General features: G+C 33.5%; 1 protein-coding gene across 4 annotated transcripts in view; it reads right to left on the bottom strand.

The window, feature by feature from the left end:
* The window catches only part of LOC6651651 (aminopeptidase N), a 31,876-nt gene extending 10,671 nt beyond the window's left edge, over positions 1–21,205 (bottom strand). The window contains exons 1-3 of one of the 4 annotated variants that reach the window (XM_023180877.2): positions 20,958–21,203; positions 9,903–10,588; positions 8,147–8,182 (exon numbers count right to left, since the gene is read on the bottom strand). In XM_023180877.2, the coding sequence (XP_023036645.1) occupies positions 8,147–8,182; positions 9,903–9,927 (61 nt within the window). In that variant the 5' untranslated portion in view covers positions 9,928–10,588; positions 20,958–21,203. Of the gene's footprint in view, positions 1–8,146; positions 8,183–9,902; positions 10,589–20,957 lie in introns of those variants that run through there. The other 3 variants (XM_047010242.1, XM_047010239.1, XM_002072987.4) reach the window with 3 other exon arrangements.
* Between the last annotated feature and the right edge of the window lie 204 nt (positions 21,206–21,409).

Here is a 21,409-nt window from a genome sequence, read left to right as displayed (position 1 = left end):
ATGTGAAGATATTTGTATGTGGTATAAGGTGTTAAAGTACAGAAGAACAATTGTTTTGTTGAATCCAAAAAAGGTTCTAAATGTATAATGAGTGTCTAGTATATATACTATATCGATAATGCGGTGTGATTACTTTTCGGAGCACAGATCGCAAATCCATCATATCTTGTAGATATAACAAAATAAGAAGAGAATTTCATACTCTTGTGAAAAATTTAATACCATTTTTATTGTTTCTTTTTTTTTGGTTTGAATATCTAACAATGTATTCCGTATTTTTCCAAGACCAAAACTGGTGAAACAAAAGCTAAAAGCACTTGAAATTTTATATTTATAATGTGTAATAAAATTTGGTCTGCTTTCGTCTGTCTGTTACTATGCAAACGAGTAGTCTCTCAGTTTTTAAGCATTAAATTTTCATATTTAAGTTTTTTTTTTGCTGAACAACTTTAGCATGAAAAAACTGATCAATAACCAAATATTTTTCTTAAAAACCCTATCAAAAATTGGTAGTTTGTCAATTATTATAATAATACATACCTAAAGCTAAGTAAATAAGGAAAAAAAGTCAAATCAGAATAAGAATTCTTAGCATTTTGTCTAAGCATCTTAAGTTTTCTATTACACACATTGGACCCCTGCATTATATCATATGTCATTCCTTAATTTGGCTTTTATCTCTCGAAGGTATTATACAAATGTTAAGGTGTCAGCATTAGCAACAGTTTGTTTGATAAGTCAAAGACAACTTGAAGGTGACCCAAAAAAAAAGCGACCAGCAATGCATTTTAATCTATGGGATTTTGTTGGAAATTCCTTTTAATTCGTTAGTTGCGTTTGCTGGTTCTCAACACTTCAAGGTGAAGTTGTCGCAAGTTGTTTGTTCATTTCTTCTTCCAAGGCCCAGGTTTATTTACTCTCCCCTCCTCGTTTAAGTTGACACAATATGTTGTACATATGCACAGACATACTTATGTAATTACAATTATCTCTCCGTTCTTTGTAGTGTCTGCTTTTTGCTACCGTTTGGGGACTTGAAATCTTTCTGCTTCTGTTGGGGATTCTCACTCGACTCGACCGGAAACATGACCCAGAGCGAACTTTATTATATGGCAGAGATTTTATAAGATGCATTCTTTTTATGACTTCATCTGAGACAGGGTTTTTTTTTTTTTTTAAAGATGGAGTTCTTATTGTAATTAACTATTGTGCATCATCAGTTTTATTGGCAAAGCAACAGTTGTTCTCTCCTCATATCTTCTATGAATGTTAATTGGAATGTTTTAGCATAATTCGCTTGTAAATTAAAAGACTAGGTCTAGATCATTTGTCCGACACTAATTTAATTTGCTATATATTAAGCGTTAAAGTTGCTGTGACAAAAAAATTAAGGAAATAAGTTGTCACGCCGACTTTAATATACCATGCATAAAAGCAAACAATTTTAAACCAAAATTTTATATTTTTTTATTTATTTTAACCTGTAGCAAAATCCGGTTGCGGTTTCGTTCTAAGTTTCTCTAAGTTCTATAGTTAATAGCTCTACTGTTATAGTATTCGAAATATTCATATTTTACTTTAATATATCATTTTACCATATCGAAAAAGAGATTTTGTCGATATGCAAAGTTTTTTAAGCTGCTTCAGTTTTTTTCTTTGTACTTCTGCTGAATTCTTCGAATGAAGTTGTTTGCTTATGTCGCGGTCGAAATCAAAGCAAATGCTTTGGGTCAAACACAAATGTAAACAATTAACCCAAAATTCTCTCCTCTCCCCACAAACGAAAAAAACAGTCAAATAACAAACATTAAAGAGTGCATTTTGCTTTTGACTAGTTTTCCCTCTTTTTTCTAAATTTTTTTGTTTAGATTTCTTTTTGTTTTTGTTTCTTAAATGCGACAACAAATGAATAGTTTATTACTTTACCGCTGGCAATACATATTGTAATAGAAGTTCATAAACAACACACACACACACACACACACAAACACCACAAACTGGCAGGCATTTCCGCAAAAACTTTTGTGCTCCACTCCCTTTTAATCAAAGTCAGTTTACTATAATTGCAAAACGTTGAGTGCTTCATTAGAATCATGCAAAACAATGCCACTGAGGAAAGTCTCCTCCCTACAACAAAACACGTTTCTGCAAAAAGGTCAACCAACTTTCCAACTACTAGTTATTGATGCATAGTTGCCATTATTTCTGTGTTCTAAAGGTCGGTCTTTTCCTTAATAGACTCCTTAGTCAATTTATTTAAAATTCACAATACAATCCTTTCTTAACAGCTACATATTTGGGATTGATTTACTTTAACCATCGTCATGTTGAAATCTTTAGAACTTCCCCGTCCATTACGATCATATGGGCCACATATTGTATATTCTCTGAAGTCTTGCCATCAAAGAAGAAGAAATTTAATTAAGCCTATCGTTCGCTGCGCAATGTGACTCATAAATCTGAGTACCAAATGAAACAAAAATTTACTTGTAAAATCCAGAAGTTGTTTATTTAACCCATATATGTATGTATGTATACACCCACAATTTCGAATTGGGTAATGGGTGGGAGAAAAAATGGGTTATCATTAAATATGACACACTCTTGAAAAAAATGGTGAGGTGTGAAGTGAAAGAAGAAAGAAGGCAACTCGCAACAATTAACGAAAATTAAAGCAAAACACGACAAAGCGATTGTCTGTCGCTTTGTCAATTTGATTCGATGGAAATGATAAGATATACATATGTACATACCAGTTTCAGTTCGAGGAAGAAAGCGGCCCTTCGAGTTGCTTTAGGCCTACTAATGACGTAAATGCGACAAAAGTGTTCCGATTTAGTCAACTGATAAAGATTCTCTTTGTGGGGCTTTCACAATGTAACATTTGTTGTACTACCTAGTTAAGTGTCGCTCTACAGTTTCCACATTACTTTCAACTTGTTATCTTTAGGGTTTCCATTTGAAAGCCATGCCCTTGCAAGAGAGAAGGGAATATTGACTTTGTTGGAAAAGCGATAGATCCCCAGTGAGAACTCAACCCGCCCACACTATGCTAATTTACACTATTGATACTGATTGCTCTACCGAGATCGATCGAGAGCGGAAATTCGACATAATTTGTTAGCTTTTTATCATTATTATTATTTTTGTAGTTTTTGAACTTGACGTTTGGTTGTGTTGTTGGTTTATTTTGGGTCTAGTTTGATTTTTTATGATGCTCATTTTATCGCTGGCTGATTTGGCTACAAGCCAAATAATTTTGCTCTCATTTTGCTTTCTGTTTTTTTGTTCTTCAGCCTGGCACTGACATTGTCATACATTTTGCGTGAAAGTATTTAGGTTCATGCGAAAATTTATTTCTAGCACACCGTCAAAAACTATTTGCCAGAAGTTCTTAAAACGATGGCCTCTGCTAATGGGACTGGTTAAATAATGAATATCTTTAGAACTCACTCGGATTTTGGCCATAGTCTTTGATCCACAGCATTGTGAATCAAGTGTGTTTATTTACTGGAAAGTGGCCCCCATTTGTTGGTGTTTTTTATTGTTTTTTTTTTTAATCGCACTTCAGAACGGCAGCAACAAATGTTAATTAATTCCCCTGTCACCGTTAATAGAAGTCACGTAGATACATAGTTGCAGATGAATGTGATGGATAGATCATTTATTTCAAATAAGTTGCAAAAAAAAAGAACCTTCACATCTGTTCCGCATTTATGACAAATGTTTTGCCCTGTTCTTGGCTTATGCTTTATGCAACTCAGGTAACCGACAATTTAAAGCCACAATCAAAGCATTTCAAATGCTTACGTGATTTGGCTTCCAGGAGAAGCCTTACATCACAGAGATACCATCACTTGGCATTCATCGTCGTTTACTTTGATGCATTTCCAATTAACCGAGACGGTGGCTAACTCACGATCTGTTGTGCTGTCGCCTCTGGTCACTCTTTGTAGGTTCTTTAGGCCATAATTTTAGCAAATTTTGCATGTCAAACTAGCGCCAAGTTTGGTGGTTAGAAGCAAATAGTTTTGAAATCTACAACGAAAATCACTTAACCTCATTTACATGGCTTTAGTCTTGGCCATTAAGATAAATTATTTAATTTTATTTCTTTAGATCGTGTTTTTTATTTAGTTTAAGATCAACTAAGATGACTAAGATTCCACAGAATGGAAGAGAAATGCAAAGTATTTTTACAGGTGTCGACATATTAGCTAAAAATTGCCATCATGCATATATGCAAATGTGTAATTTTTAGAAATCTCGGTGATCGACCTTAGCAACTATAAAAAGAAAATGAAACTCATTTAAATGACGTACATATGTCTAGGTATATAGTTGGAGATTATTTTACTTTAATATCTTTTTAAGCATATATAATAACTTTTGGGACCTAAAATTCCGTCAATTTCCGATCCTATTTTCGAATTTCATATCCTAATAGTCTTGTTGGAATTTAATCTTTTAACTTGCGTTAAAACTTCGAAAAACTTATATTTTCTATGATTTTTGTCATGACTTTCATCATGATATTAAAAAGGCCAAGAAGTTTTCCAATATTTTTTTTATATTTTTTAAAAATTTGATAAAGCTTGAAAAAAATCAGGATTTTGAACAAAAATGAATATTAAAACTTGTCTAAATTTCTCTTTGCGAATCTAAAACTAGGTAATTTTTAAGACAATTTTGCAAAATCTTATAATATACAGTAACTGTTATTGCTAAATGTATTTAATTTAATCAAATAATGAAACATTTTTACCTGGCAAGAGAATAAAAACTTCGGCTTGAAATTACAAAGTTATTTTGGTTTGCTTTAATATGGAAACACTTGCAAACTATAATTTACTATAATTTACTACATAAATCTTACAATTAGCACCATATCAGTTTAGATACTAAAATAGAAAGTCATAATTTAGCAACATAAAAGCATGTCCCGAAGGGGAAAACCGTCAACATGGTTTATTTTGCTGCGGCTGCGTAGTTGCAATGCCAATTTCGAGATACCTTATGCTAATAATTTGAAAATCTGCAACTATAAATAGCTCACACATGCATGCAAAATCTTTATTGGGATCACAAATATTTAAAAATATATAGAAATCCTTCTTTAGATCTTACCACATGTTGGCAAGGTATCTAGCTATTTTTCTATATATATGTATATGTAAATTATGATCTATTGTCATTGCCTTAGATGAAATGTGTCAACATCAATTTGCGCTACTGCAAATTACTATTTATTGTTTAACGCTGACGTCATTTAAAATATTGTATATGTGTATATTTGATTTTGCAATTGCTTTTCAGCTATATGTTTGTTGGTCAAACCGTTCAGGGGCAAATAGGCAAAGAGCCAATGCAAATAAACAAACCGGAATAAAGCATAACCAAATGCAATTGAAACGCGAATCACGTGTTCGTCTCAAACATCAAGAGAGTGAAGTCAGAGCCAAAGGGGAAGATCTTTGTTGAACTTGGACCAACAAATTATTGATGGCCAATTGTTTTGAATGGCAATGAAAATTGACATTTGAGGTAAAATGTTGCAGTTAGAGCCATCAAAACGAATGAACAAATTGTTTCCTAAAGTCATCATTTTCAACTGAGGCGTACCTATCAAATTTCTAATTTAGATGGCATTTAAAGTTTATTAAGCAATTTATTTTGCATATCAGGTAATTGAACACCTCACGAAATGTGTTACACACTTACTGTAAATAAAGGAAATGCAAATGATTAGCTGTTTGACGACTTAAACGGGCAATCTTAAATAGATGTTACCAAAAGGCGTTAACTTCAACACGCATTCATGTCTGTCAAGTTGTCTATGCAAATTTATGATAACCTATTATGCCTCCTCGTTTATGTAAATACTTGATACAATTAGAAGTAAATTTATTGCCCGTAGACACACACACACACGCATCAAAGGTCAAAGTGAAGGCCACTTGGTAAACAGCAACAGCTGTCCTATGCCCAGCAATGTGTGGCTAATAAATTTTCGTTATATTTTTCGTTTCATTCACACTCTTTTGTCATCATTACACTATTACTCATTTACGTATACTTATATTAGTATAAACTATGTATATACACATACATATACCATATGTGTTACTCATAATATTCTTGTTTACAGTTCAAAGCACTCACGGGCACAGGGTCAATGTGGAATTTAAGCCACAAACCATGTCGAAATTCATTGTTTTAGTTTAAAAAATTTAATAGATTTCCATATACATTCGACTCTTTGACAAATGGCATTGGCCATGGCCTGAAGTTGACTTTCCTTTTTATATACTCTATACCAAAAAGGAAATTTAAAATGGTATGTCAATGCATTTGTCATTCTATATAGTAATCACGATCATGAAACCGTTATCAATTTACCAACTTAACTTGATTTATATGTCATTAAAGTGTACTATAATGTAGACAGATTAGTACTATATTTTTCAGATATAGAAAACTTCTTAATTTGAAATTAAAGCTACAAAAAATATATTAATAAATTGGATCAATGAAATGAGGGAAATTTTCCCATTAAAAACTATTATTTATCTCTCTAAATTTGATTCGAGCAACGATTTTTTTTCCCAAAATTCCCGATTTTCTGCTATAAATATCTGATTTACACCACCAAAACTATCTGTTAGATCTGCTACTTGGATTTATCTTAAAAAAGAGCCATTAAAAACAAGTAAAAGAGTTAAATTAACTGGTCTTATTCAAAGAAATAACGTCAATAAGTTTCTATAGAGTATTTTGAAAGCGACTTACTTTTTAAAAATCTCTAGCAGATTGTTTGCGATATTTTGCGTATGCATTTTTAAGATTGCAGAACAAAAAGTATTTGTGGTCTTTTAAAATAAATCTGCTTTAGCAAACAAAACTCTTTTTAGCCATAAAAATCAAGACGCCCAGAATGTTGAACCGAAGGCAAAGCAAAGCAATTTATTATGCTCTGCCTGGCATAAAGGAATTCCCGGAATCAAATACAAAAAGGCGAAATGAAGGCTAAGTCTTCGACAAAACTACAAATTTATCTTCATTCTCTGTTCCTCAAGTTTCTGTTTTTTCTTCTCGTTTCTTATTTCTTTTATTTTTTGTTTTATTATTTTTTTTTTGGCGAAACGTGATCAAGATGCAATGAGACGAAAAAAAAAAGAGTCAAGCAACCATGGCGGATCCTTTCATTGACGATGACATCATCGCCAGTTGTCAGTTGTTGATGCTGGTGCCCTAAATTTCAGTTCGAGAAAAGGGAAGTATTTTTAATAAACATATGTATGTAGGAATGCATGTAAATAGCACTACAACTGAATGACAGTTTTTCCAGCTGCCTAAATGAATATTAATTAAAATTCGCATAAGGTTGGCCAGCAGCAACATCAGCAAGTTTTGCCTTTTATGGCAGACAGATGTCAAAGCGTTGACTACTTGAAAAATATGCATTTACATACATACTTTGAAAAGAGTATTACAATTCAAGAAGATTCTCAGAAAGCATAAGAATTACCAAAAAATTTCTTGACGATGTAAATGAGATCAGCAATTAATTAATAATTTTTACTTAACTATCAAATTTAATCTCTATCATCTTAATATTTCCTTATCAAGTCTTGAATTTAAAACTATTGTTAGCGTATTTGATATTTGGTGTGCGAAATTTAAATATTCTTTTATTCATAACCGATTTTATTTGTGATTTACATTTATTAATCCGCTTATAGAAAACAAAGTCAAATTAATGTTACAAAATCAACACGAACCTTAGAGCTGGGCGATCAGGAGAACCTATAAAGAGAACTCAAACTTAAACCACTTGAAACGAATGTGGGCGACACCAGAACCGGCTTGGATGCCCATCAGTTATTAAGTGGATAGCCAAACCAGTCGTCATCATCATTTCAACTCTATGTAATTGAGCATCACAAGTTGATTGGCCCCCTTTTAGTTTTTATGACATATCCCCGCCCCCAATTCTAGACGATCTTCGACGCCTGCTGCGCCTCAAAACATTTCTCCCCTACGCCCAATTAGCAATTATCTCGTCTTGATAATTGAGTGATAGATATGATATGATATTACATTTTTATAGCAGATGGCACTTAAATCCACAAATGATTCAATTTACCTGGACTTTCCACGCCCATAATGGCGTCTGAATCCTCTGCATTCGACGTATGGGTAAAGCATTAAAAGAATTTAATATTAGTTCATCATCATTTGTCCGCAAGTTGCGTCAGGTAGCGTAATTGTCTATTTATATACACTAAAGAATATATGGCCAAAACAAAATAGTCTACATATATGCTAATCTAGATGCATTGGCTCATTTCGCTGACTAATAGTGAGTGAACTGTCCGTTTTAAATTGTTACACTGTCCAACATAGAGTACAATTATGTCTAGACCAAATACTTTAGTTTTCTTCGTGTCAGAACTGATAAATAGGTATCTACTCATACAAAATGAAGTCTGATAAACTTAAAAGACTTATAAGGAACATCTCTTAATGGCAGGGCAAATGTCCATGTAGTAATCCGCCTTGTAATGTTTTCAGACTCGCGCATATATGTCGGTAGAGTAATGGTTGGGTGGGGGTTCGAGGAAAAATTTTTCTCCTGGCCACCTAGTGAAAAATCCTTAAAAAATGCCATTCTTAATGGAGCTCAGAAATTCTGTCTATAATAATTTAATCTAACGCCTTTTAGTTATTTTATCAAAATGAAAACTAATTTTGTCGATTTGTGTTTATAATCCATTTTGTATTGCTAATAAATTACCTTTGGTGTCATTGTGCAAAAATAACAAAATGCCTTTACCCCAATGCAGTTTCTCTCAAATGCAAAATTCAAAGTCAAATTTTTGTGTTTTTTCTTTGTTTTTTTTTTTTTGTTTTATTTGTAGCTAAATGCATTTTACGTTTGGCGATCTACTGAATGAATTTTTGCATTGTGTAAGCAATATTTTTAGGTGTGCCAAAAGAAAGCAAACGACAAGAAATGAATCAAGAAATACATTATACTAAAATGCTATTGATTGTTAATCATAAATCAAATCAACATGGCAAATAACAAGAAAACAAGATCAGCTAAATACATAAAATTAAACATTAAACAATATGGAGTACTATTGATTTTACTTAAAAATATCAACCACTATAGCATATATACATAATTAGAACTGATATGACGATTTTTAGTCAATAAAGAGTAAAGAAAAACAATTATTTTAAACCTCTTGGGTCTTGGCAAATCCTAATCAACAACAATTATCGGCATGAGGAATAAAAGAAATACTTATTATGCTCCTGTTTTTGGCGACCTTTTTGATTGATATCAATCCTATTCTTCGTGTTGTCCAGAAACCGGCTAACAAAAACGTTTGATTCAAATTACTTATATTTTGTTGTTAGTAAAAACACTTTTCAGAAGTTGTACCGATTTGATTTAATGCTAAAGATAGACGCCAAAATTCATGATATTCAGACCTTGCGTTTATTATTAACTAAAACTAACTAGGATTCCAGCAATTTTCTTTAATACAAAAAAGAAAACTGTTTTGTTTATTTCACAAAAAAATCATTCAAAATTGAAATATCAAGTTGAACACAAATTAAATAGCATTACGCTATCTTTAATAAAACATTATCATAACACACATACATACTTACTTATATGTACATATATGTAGAAGTAAATGTAAATATTTGAAATTAAGAAATTTTGATAATGTGAATTAATTGCAAGTGTAATGAAATCATAGCACAGCCCATAAAATATAGGACATGAAAGCTATCTAATAACTGTGAAAATTAAAAAGCACTTCAGATACTTAGAGCTATTGCGGTTAGTTCGATATCGGAGTGAAAGATTTATGGGGACTCACCTTCGTTAACGTAGCCGCCTTCCATGGTGCCAAGTGTATACACCTCGATGCGGCGATTGCCTTTGAACGACTTGTCCACGACCTATGCTATGTATATATCTATTCCTGGTTGCCCCACTCGTGCTTGGAGGCTGTTGGATGGCGGTATCAATATGTAGTTTATGGCTTGTATGTGTATCTGTATATGGCTCTTGCCCTGACCAATGCTCTCGACACCTAAGCACCCTTCCGCGTTCTTTCTTCGATTTTTAGTTATTTTTATGCCAAGATTTAGTGCTTCTCGTTTCTATTTATTTGAATTTATTCTGCGATTGCACAACCCAAACGATTGGTACTCTCAAAATATTGTTTTCTTTCTGTCTTATGGAGAGAAAGAGATTATGGTAGTGCATTGTGGTATGCGGCGAGTCCGTATGGCATTGTTGCCTCTGTAAACAAATGAGCAGACGATCCACTTGGTTGGTCCACTCTCTTCCCACTGTACGGAAATGTTTAAGAACTTTGTCTTAAAAGTTCCTCTTCTGATTCTCAATCCTTTTACAGTTTACAGCTCGTGGCAATTCTGGAGAATTCGCAAATAGTCCCGGGTGTTTTCTTCTTGGCTTGGCTTTAATTTTTGTCGGCTTTTGTGTTGTTTTAGTTTTGGCGTTACTTAATACTTCAACGGTAATATTTAATTTTACGGCCTAAAAGCAAAAAAAAAAAAAAATGGAAAAAAACATTACATTAAGAAAACTGCAAAAACAATTGCCTTAAACCTTAATTATTTTTCCTTATAATCTTCTTTAAATGGTAAACTATAAAATGTTAAAATATTTATGATATAAAGTGACGACAAGATCATGGGTGTATTTTGGCAATCTGTTCCAAGTGGTTTTTCTAAAACTATTAAGGTCAGTTAATCATTCAATTCGTTTCTATTAGCTAAATATTTAATGTGTAAACAATTAAAAACTTTTAATGGCCAAATTTGAAAGAGCACTTCCAAGATCAAGTTCAAAAACTTGAATCGAAATTCATCACAGTACCCACAATGAATCCGAAAATATTTAAATTGTCTGCCAAATAAAATGTCCATAAACTAAAAAAAAAGTCTCCACTAAAATATTAAGTTTCTCAGCACTCGCCATTATTCTAATACATTCAAATATTTTTTTTAAGTAGATCATGTGTGAAAGTGTCATAAAAATGATTCGTCATTTCTTTTTTTTTCAAATAAAGAGTGGCTAATAAAATGTTTAATGGATTTCAAGATTGGATTGATTTTTTTTTTGTCATTTTGAGTTCTATGACCTCACAAATGAAATGTTTTTTGTTGTTCTAGAATTAAAGTAGAAACTATTGTACATGGACTAGTTTTTTTTAAACAATCTTCGGGATTTGTTAAGATTCACACTTATTGTATAATAATTTTAGTTGTCAGCTATTTGTCTAACCAAAATATTGTGTCAAATAACAACAAATTTTTAGTTTTTGGGTCTTGTGATGTCATTTTGTCAATATTTGCGCTTTAAATTGAAAACTAATTTGCAATGCAAACACACAAAGGGGGAGAGAAAAAAAAACTTGTTTACGAGAAAATGCATGCATTTTTGTTTGTTTGTTGTTGTTTGTATTGGCCAGTTTAAAATGTATTGACTTTTTTTTGGTTTTTTGTTGTATTTTGATAGAGATAAAGCATCAAGTTCAATGTCAAATTACTTAGTGTTTAGAACCAACACAACGAACCGTTAAGATAACCAACCGAAAAAGCACCCACGAATTATGTTTTTTGTTTTCTTTTCTATTTATGTTTGAAAACTTGAATTAAAAACAAAACCCGAATCAACCGAGCACGAACAAAGCTCAGCATGGACTGCAATAAGAGGAATCTGAAAGAAATTTTGAAGATACAAATTGCTTTACCAAAATCGGACCGACATTTATTATGCATACACATATATAGTTATAGATATTTATTGTACGTAATAAACGAGAGAATCTACACAGAAATTGCTTCAATTGTGTCGATGAAAGGCCATCAAAAATGAAATGGTCTGCGATGAAGACTCATTAATGGATTCATACTTGACATTCGATTAAGAACCAGAAAACCCCCTCCCAAGAAAAAAAAAAGAAAAAGGGTGATGCCTGCATCGTCTTTTCTAATGCCAAAAACGCTAGTTCAATTTTTTGACTCTTTTTATTTATTATTAGTTGTTCAATTTGATCGAAAACGCTTGCCACAAGCGAAACGAATTTTAATTGAAGCCACAGACCATAGACGGAAAGAGTCAGAATATGTCGGATCTGAGTTATAACTAGAAGAACACGCAGACACAGTCACATACATAATTAAAGTGGCATTTGATTAATAATCATTGAACTTGGCATGACCCGCGCTTTAAATGTCTACCCCACCCCTTAGTTAGTTCCCCGCCCACTTTATCACTTCCTCAATCGATAACCCATTCCATAAGAAAAAAACCTCCAAGAATTGTTACTATTATGCATTTTTAATGGACTTTTATTGACTTAAATCTGTAAACGGCCTTCACTTTAAACGAAATAGTAAAAACAAAAACAAAAAAAAAACCCTTAGAATGTTTGTTTGTAACCGCAACCTTCAATTGAGATTCCATTAAATCATTATTTATGAGCATAAATATTGTATGTTAAGGACAGTAATGAAGAATCTGGTGACATTATATGAATACCCTTCGAATGTTTAATTCGATTCGAGTGTCATCAATCAAAGCAACAAATTGCCGGCACGCGGGAAACTATCACAGAATGATATCCCATTATCATTGTGTTTGGAGTGTTGGGTTAATTGTTAAACACAAGTTGGTAATTATGTAATTGTTGTCATTGTTGTCTAGTTAAAATTTTTAACTCTCTGTCCCCTAGTTGACCTTGGTTTTGGAAGCCGTGTAACAACAGAAAACAGAAGACAAAGTCTATGTCAAATATGAAGCGAAAATTTGCACAAATTTTTTAATTATCCAGATATGCCTGAGTGCACTAAAAGACATTATCTAAATCTAAATTATTAAATTGTTCAGAAAAATTTTTATTTAATTTTGGCCAGAAAATTTGCAAGTCATAAAAGACAACTACTTTTTGTTCTTAATCAACATGACGTGAAATGTTTATGGCAATTAACATGCCTTTATGACTCTAAACTAAGCCTTGTCTAGTTTAAGAAGTAGACAAAGAATTGTAGAATTAGAAATGCATACATACAAAAAAATATTCTGATATATGTAAGTCAGGGGAACTAAGGAGCCATTTTAGTAAATAGTTGTCAAGTTTTAAAAGCTTTAATACCAAATTGAAAGGCAAAGGATGTTGATTTAGTAACTACATTTTAGTTAGAGGTAGGGGAAAGATATAAAGGAAATCTTAGTTTATTTGGCTTTTTTTGGCCTATTGTTAGTTGTCTTGTTATCGAATTTGTGATGATTGCAAAACCCCTGATAAGGTACACTTCCATTAATTGAAATTGGGATATTTTTGATACCCAACATTAATTTCGTGTCCTTAAAATCACATACTGCACCTGTAGCCATCAATTGTCTCAAATATGCCAGAAAAGTGTCAACAATTTGAATAGTAAGCCTTTAAAAGTAATATGCTCTCCTCTGCATTGCTTTGGTCTGACACTAACGAACGTAGTTGCATAGGTTTTAATGCTATAATTATACAAAATGCAAAAAACGCCCACCCAGTTCAACACTGCGACCTGTCTGCACTTGCTATTACAGCATCACGTATACGCGGCGTAGCACAATGCGAATTTGATCATGAAGTCAACTTGACAGCACAAACAAAACAATAAATTTGTGTGAATGGGGGAGGGGACGTAGACGGAGGCTGCGCCTATGTCAGTCTGAATTAATAGCAGTTCTTTCGATTTTCTTTCGTTTTTGTTGTTTTGTTTTGTTTTGTTCTCAGTTGCCAAGCATCGACGACGTCATCGTTGTCACATTTGACATAGCTACTATAGAATAGAATAACATGAATAAGTATGAATATTTCACTCACTACAAATGACATGGCGTCTCTTATACCCTGTTGCGAATATGCAAAAGCTCTCCATAGACATCCATATTACAGATAAAGAAGACCTTGGTTAAAGTCTGTGTGGTAAGGTAGGTCTATGATGAAGTTGTTGGCAAAGAGGTGTATGGTTTAGATGACTATAGAGGCAAATATTTGCTAATAGGTATCACAAAGTCGGCACATTCTGACGAAGGTCTTGGCTTATATTATGCCTTCCTTTGTCTGTCAGGCATATATGTATATTGAAAATAAATAAATAAATGTAGGTCACCACAGCAGCTTTAGTGTTGTTTTTTTCGGCATCTCTTATTTTTTTTTTTTTTGAGGTAGTCACAAAAACAGATCAATCATAATGGTTTTTATGTACATATGTGTGAATATATATGTATATGTATATGTGTATGTGTGGCTAATCTGGATATTTCACGAGGAAGCAGCAAACATCAAACATTTTTTGGCGCCAACATAATGAGCTTGAATTGCTAATAAGCTGGCGTATTGCACGTGGCGTACATCTAAACATGAAATTGTATATTTTGTAAGTACTATTTGTACATAGAAATCATTTTTACGAGACCCCATAAAAGAGGCAAACAAACAATTTACTTGTGACTCACACACACACACACACACACACACACACACAAACACACCCCCACAAAAGTTCAGCGCACTTTGTTTCTATGATGATTATTTCGATGTATCTTCAATAAAATAAAAACCCGCTTAATATCCGGCGCGAGTCTTTGTCTCTCTCTCTCTCTCTCTCTCCCTCACTTTATTTGGCATAAAAACTAGAAGAAACTAATCAAATAGATGCGTGATAAAAATTGGCAAGTACCGACAAAGAAATTATTGAATTTCCCCAAATTTTTGCCTTTGTTTTTCAACACCTACGTAGATATTTAAAAATTCTGTTTAATTTATAACACATAGTGACATCATCGTCGCATTGTGGGCGGGGGAGAAATGTGCGTTGGGCGAATAGGCAAAAATGGCATTTTAATTATAAAAAATAATTAACAAATTTACCGAAAATAATGTTAACCAAATTGAGCATGAACATTTTTCTTGCGTTATTTCTCCATATGTTTCGATCAAATTCTTCATGAAGGTGAAATCGAAATGTTGTTTTGTTGTGAAAATTATATTTTTTTAGTTTATTTGTATTAAACATATTTGTGTGTGTATGTGTTTTTAAATTTATTTTCTTTAGCTATTTTTATAGCTGATCTTATGCTACTTATGCATCAGGTTATTAAAGTGGCCAAGGGCCTTCTTGAGCCTGGTAGTAAATCATAAAACAACAACCAAAAAGAAAAAGAATTAGTTTTGATATCAATAAAATAAGTACTAGTATCTCATGGCTTGAAAATATTTATTTATTTTAGTTTTGGTTTTTTTTTTATCGCTCAAAGGTTGAGTTAATTACCTTTGCGTTTCAATTCTGTGTCAATAAAAGCTGCCCAAAAGTCTCTATGACACTTTGTTGTCATTTGCTCTATGCTTGTGTGTGTGTGTGTGTGTGTGTGTGGGGCTGGACAACATTTGGACATGACGTAATTCGGTGGATGGGTATGATAGCAATTCAAGGTTATAGCTTAGATAGGGCCTTATTTCCCTTAACTACCGAATGGTGATAAAATATTGTTGGTTATAATGCATTTTGTCATGTCTGACATGATGATTTATATATATAATGTTTTTGCATTCTTTTACCTTTAGATAAACAATTTTTGCATCTTAACTATCTTAGCTTGTAGTTCTAAAGTGTTTGCTTTATGACAAATACTTAATTTAAGTAATTAACTTAATAAATATGCCATGTCAGAAGTTATAGGTTTGTATATATACGTATACCAATATGTTTTTCCTTGGTTGATGCCCCATGACTTTGTTTGTAATTTGTAGGTACATATGGACTATGTATAGTTCTAGTCCAAGTTGTGCCATATATGTACATATATACACACACACAATAGTCACTATCTTTAGGCTTATCTAGAGAAGTTTCATTTTCTTGTGAGTTGCGTGAGTAACTTATGGTTACACCTACCACTTGAAACTGCAACAAATTCGTATGTTTTCTTTTCTAATTTATAGTTGATGTTCTTGATTCCCTAACTCAAGCAAGCGTATCATACACTATACAATTGGAATGGTCAAAATATATGTCTAAATTCATGTGTCATTGGAGACAAAGTGACAATGTTTTCAGTGGTTATGATTCCACAACTTTCTTATCTTATTATATATATAGAGTATCTAATTGTCGTTAGGAAATTGTATCTTTAGTTAAACACGCATAAAAATTTAACGTCATGCCATGGCGTGTTTGTCACATGCCGCCCAGTTGCCCTCTTTTGTGACCCCGGTTGACAGTTGATGAAGTTCCGCTGATATGACACAAAAGGCCGCGTAGCGTTGCAATACGCTTTTGGTGTGACGAAAGGAGGCGTGGCCTTCAAAAACAATATCCCCCCCATACACCCCGACTCCCTTCCAAACAACATGCACGTATCACAAAGCCCATTCTATTTGCTTAGTCAAATTAGTTACGCGCCAAATGTTGCAGGTGACTATTATTAAAATACTCACATTTTGGTTAAAGTTAAATCAAAATGTCAAACACTTTTGACAGCTCCAGTTGTTAACTGGAAATTCGACTAAATTATGCAGTCTCATATTTATAATTCTTTCGGTATTCCTTCAACCATTCATCTTCATTTAGCACTTTCATTTGCATTTGTCTTCTGCATTCTGATTTGTCATCTGTCATTATACCATACACCCATAGGGTGAAATGGTATATTAAAGTCGCCAAAATGTATGTAACGGGCAGAAGGAAGCATCTCCGACCCCACAAAGTATATTTATTCTTGATCAGGATCAACAACCGAGTCGATCTAGCCATGTCCGTCTGTCCGTCCGTCCGTCCGTCCGTCCGTCTGTCCGTATGAACACCTAGATCTCGGAGACTGTAAGAGCTAGAGCCACCAAATTTGGTATGTAGACTCGTGTAGTATGTAGAGTGATCAAGTTTATTTCAAATTTTTGCCACGCCCCTTTCCGCCCCCGCAATTTAAAAAAAGCTTTTATCTAAAAAACTATTCCAGTAAATGCACACATTTTGTATGTATAAAAATTTTGCCACGCCCTTTTCCGCCGCCGTAATTTGAAAAACTTTATTATCTCCCGTATTTTTTTACCTTATGCAATCAAATTTGGCACACTTAAATTTAATATCTAGCAAAATACCAAATTTGATCAAAATCGAACAAAAAACAGTCGAGTTATGCATATAAACGTTTTTCCATAAGGCCGGAGTTGGCCGTTGGCTAGTGGGGGCGCTAGGGTGCTCGTATGATTGAGTGAGCGAGATACTAAGATATGCTTGTAAAAAGAATGTGAAAATGCATTTGTTTAATAAAGTTGAAATATTTGCTTTACTGGTGTATGGTATACCTAAGTCGGCGAGACGACTTACTTACTTCATTTTTGTCAAGTTTTTACCCCTCTAATATAAAAATCAACATATTTTGTTTAAATTATCAATCATACAGACATGAACGAATAAGAAGTCATAATAGTATTTCGTCATAGAGAAAAAAAAGTATGTATGTATGATTAATTCAGAAAATACATTCAAATATATGCACATTCTGTATATACATACATATATACACTTTCAACTTTAATGGCAAACAAATGTGTTTCTTCTGAACACACGACAACAGAATTTTTACGATGTTGCCGACCTTGAAGGTGTACGTTTTTATACATTTTCGAATATTTTTCATTAAGTAGGTATATACATAAAAATGTACAAGTATATATACCACCTAAAAGTAGAAAAACAAAACAAAAGAAAAAGGCGACAAATATCACGCACTACTTTCGCCACAATTTACATTTGCAGCTTCTATAAATTTAGGGTCCCATGATTCCAAATAGTTCTGGATTGTGTTAATACTCTTTAAAAAAGGGGTCTTTGCTGACAACCCATTATAATTTTGTTCTTATCTAATGATTAATGGAAGCAAGAGGCATAAATTTAGCCTTAAAGACTGTGTATGTAGTAAAACAAAAAGGAAGGGAAACTATACATAAAATCACAAAGTGTGAATTGTACAATAAACGGTTATCTTAATTACCGTGAGGGGAATTCAATGCCCTAAGAATTTACCTTCTATACACTTTGGAATACTCATCCTATTTGGAATTTACTCTAAACATTTCGATTATAGCAAATACTCTATGGCTTCGATTCTTGAATAGCTGAATACTTTTGTCCCCTTTTTTCATTAAAACGCAAATTAAAAGTAAAGGTAGTGAAACCACAAACAAAAACAAGAGAAAAGGAAAATTTAGAATACCGTACTCCAACCAAAAGGAAAACCACAAAAACAAAAACAGCAATCAACGAACACTCCCCACAGCGCGTAATGCAACACGACAACCAAGTAGACTGAAAAGGGGTTCCATTATGGCTCTTTGAGCCCTATATTCATAAATGCAATTATGCAAATACCAAAACGAGCAACGGCAGCCATAGAAGAGATTTCAGTACAAAAGAAATCACACAATATTAACCATTAAAAGCAATTTTAAAACCCAGCAAAACTTATTTACATTCGATAAAAGCAATTAAAATTAAATAAATCGAAAACACGCGCCAAACACAAAAACAAAAAAAAAAAATATGGTGGTATTTAATGGAATATCGATGTTATTGGCTTCATTCTGTGGGGGTTGACTATCAGCCACCCCAATAGTTAACTGGAAATTTGAGATCATTGTTAATGCTGCTGCTATTTACCTGTGAAAGACCGAGAGGCCGCCGATGAGCTCATGGCAAAATAAAATCAAATAAAGAGATAAGACCGGATGCAATATTCTATCACATATGTACAGACTATGTTTACAGGGCCGGAATTTATGAAGAGAGCAAGCAGAGAGAGTTTGACAAAACCAAACGAATATTACTTCGGGGTCATTTAGTCCCTGGATCCCAGTCCACCACTTTTCTAAATCCCGCCCTGTATATATGCATGGAATACTCCTATAACATATTACAGGCGATCCCGTTAGCATTTTTGGCATGTGATTTACACAATTTTCCCCCTCTTATCTGTTAGCCTCTATCAAATTACAAAAATGCGCATATCTGAAAGATACAACCGGCAAAATCGTTCTAGTGTTAAATTACTTGAGTATCGTATACGAGAGAATGGAGTAGAATTTCATACTATGTTTGCTAAAATACTTTTGCTCATTGGCAAAAGTGCACTACTGCCATAAAAAGTAATATTTTTCAAATATTTCTTTATGGATTAGTCATAAAAAATTCGAAATTTTTATATAGATGGATCTGGACGATTAAAAACATGGGTAAATGGCAGCCAAGAATAATATTTAAGGAAAATTCGTTAAGATCTCATAAATTTAGCATACAAGTATTATAAATACACTTTACAACATTAAGTTTAGGTTACATGGTTTATTATTTAAAACTAAAGACACTTCCTACGTTGCTTGGGATCGAGAATCCATCCAAAATAATTTGCAAGAGTTTTACTGTGGCTAATTGCCGCATGATTGGGCACTTACGATAAAAATTGTGCAAACATCCAAAAAGTTGGTCAACAAAGGATTGAATTGGCCATATGGCCAAATGGTCGCTAGACAACAATTGGAGTAAATGCTTGAAGAGTAAGAAAATGCAAATATTGGCCAGTTTCAACTCAAACTAATCACATATTGTGTGTTGTAGTGTTGAAATTTTGACTGCACACACTGCACAAACGATATTGCCAAACTTGATTAAAATCATTGGATAACATTTTATATATATAGCATGTCATGGAACGATCTTTCAGAATTTAAATTCGCTAGGGTACGATATTTGTATGTAGCTCTTGTTAGACCGGCCCTCTGGCATGTTTTTTAATTAGGCATACGCCCCTCTTCCCACTCTTTTGCGCTGAGTGGGAGCCACGCTGCACAACTAACAAGTGGTCCACACCACCTTTGTGGTGCAGGCCCCACACACCCACGCACCGATTCTGCCTCGGGGCGGTTGCGGCTGTGGCTGCCGTTGTCGGCGAATGGCCAGACACTTGTTTGCCATGGCAAAAGCATTTAACAGATGTTTGGTCGGTGGGGAAAAGGTTGAAAGTTCAGGCATAGTTATTGCCGCATCATCAGCTGTGTCCTTGTGCTTTCGTTGCAGTTGGTGGCACTGCAAAGAGCCCAACCCGGCAGAGTTGCAGGCTGCAAAGGACGAATTTCGTTTTTGCTGGCAAATCAATAAATTTGGGAGTGCAACTTGTGGGGCAGGCCAATTCTAGACATTTCCACACGGCACGGCACTTGAAATGAATTTTAGATGATTGCACAAACTCACCTCAGTTGAGGAAGAAGAATCCACTTGTATTTGCAGATATGTAGAGATATATTGATTCATTGATTTGTTTTGACTTCTTTTCTTTCTCTGTTTTTTTTCAATCTCAAAGAAACTACACAAAGAAATGGGTTATCGTAAAAGTGTTTTTTACGAAATATTGCAATAAGCTAAACACTTAACCTCAGCATAATGTGATTGCTTTTGATTTCCGATTCTACTAGCACTATATATTATATATTTAGTATACGATTTGATTAAGATTACAGCGAGGTAAATGCAAATTGATAAAAACGCATTTTAATTTAGTTGCCTGCCTGGCATAATGGCAATGGCATAAAACAAATTTATATTTAAATTTCCATAAGCAAATGAAAATTTTAATTAACAAAAAAAATGGGCACCGAGTACAATGGTATCTCGATTTGTTAACCAGTTTTCAGTAGTAAGAATTGTACATTTATTCTAAATAGCAAACAAAACGCCCACCAACAAAATATCGCCCACTTTACTTCCAATTGCCAAACGCACAACACACGCACAACACACGCACTACTCACACACACACCTTATAGACACACACATGCATAGAGATAACAATAATTTACCTAAATTTCGTTTCTTAATCAAATAAGCGTAATAACAATGACTGTTGGACAAAAACAATACCAAATGAAAAAAATAACGATATATTTTTTAGCCAGAGCAACTCGCGTTGACAAATCCGCGACAGTACCTTCAAATCCTTCAATACCGACAAATCCGCGACTAGTTTTAGAAGTAGAAAATATTTGAATATTCACTATTTTACGAAAATAAACCAAAAAAATTCATCCGACAGCACAACCGCCCACCTCGAAATTCAAATTAACACAAAAAAAAACGTTGTTCGAGTTCGAATCTTTTGTTCGAGTTCGACTGAGAAACAGCCCCGCGAAATAAGAGCGAGTTTATAAAAGAAACAGGCAACAGCTGTTTAATGCACTGCAAAAAAATATTATACTAAATAAAGTTTGAACACATATTTGCAGTTCGACTCAGTACTTGGATATAGTTTATC

Source organism: Drosophila willistoni, chromosome 3R, assembly GCF_018902025.1.
Source record: "Drosophila willistoni isolate 14030-0811.24 chromosome 3R, UCI_dwil_1.1, whole genome shotgun sequence".
Taxonomy (NCBI): domain Eukaryota; kingdom Metazoa; phylum Arthropoda; class Insecta; order Diptera; family Drosophilidae; genus Drosophila; species Drosophila willistoni.
Note: the sequence above shows the minus strand (reverse complement) of the source record. Positions and strands in the feature narration are given on the sequence as shown.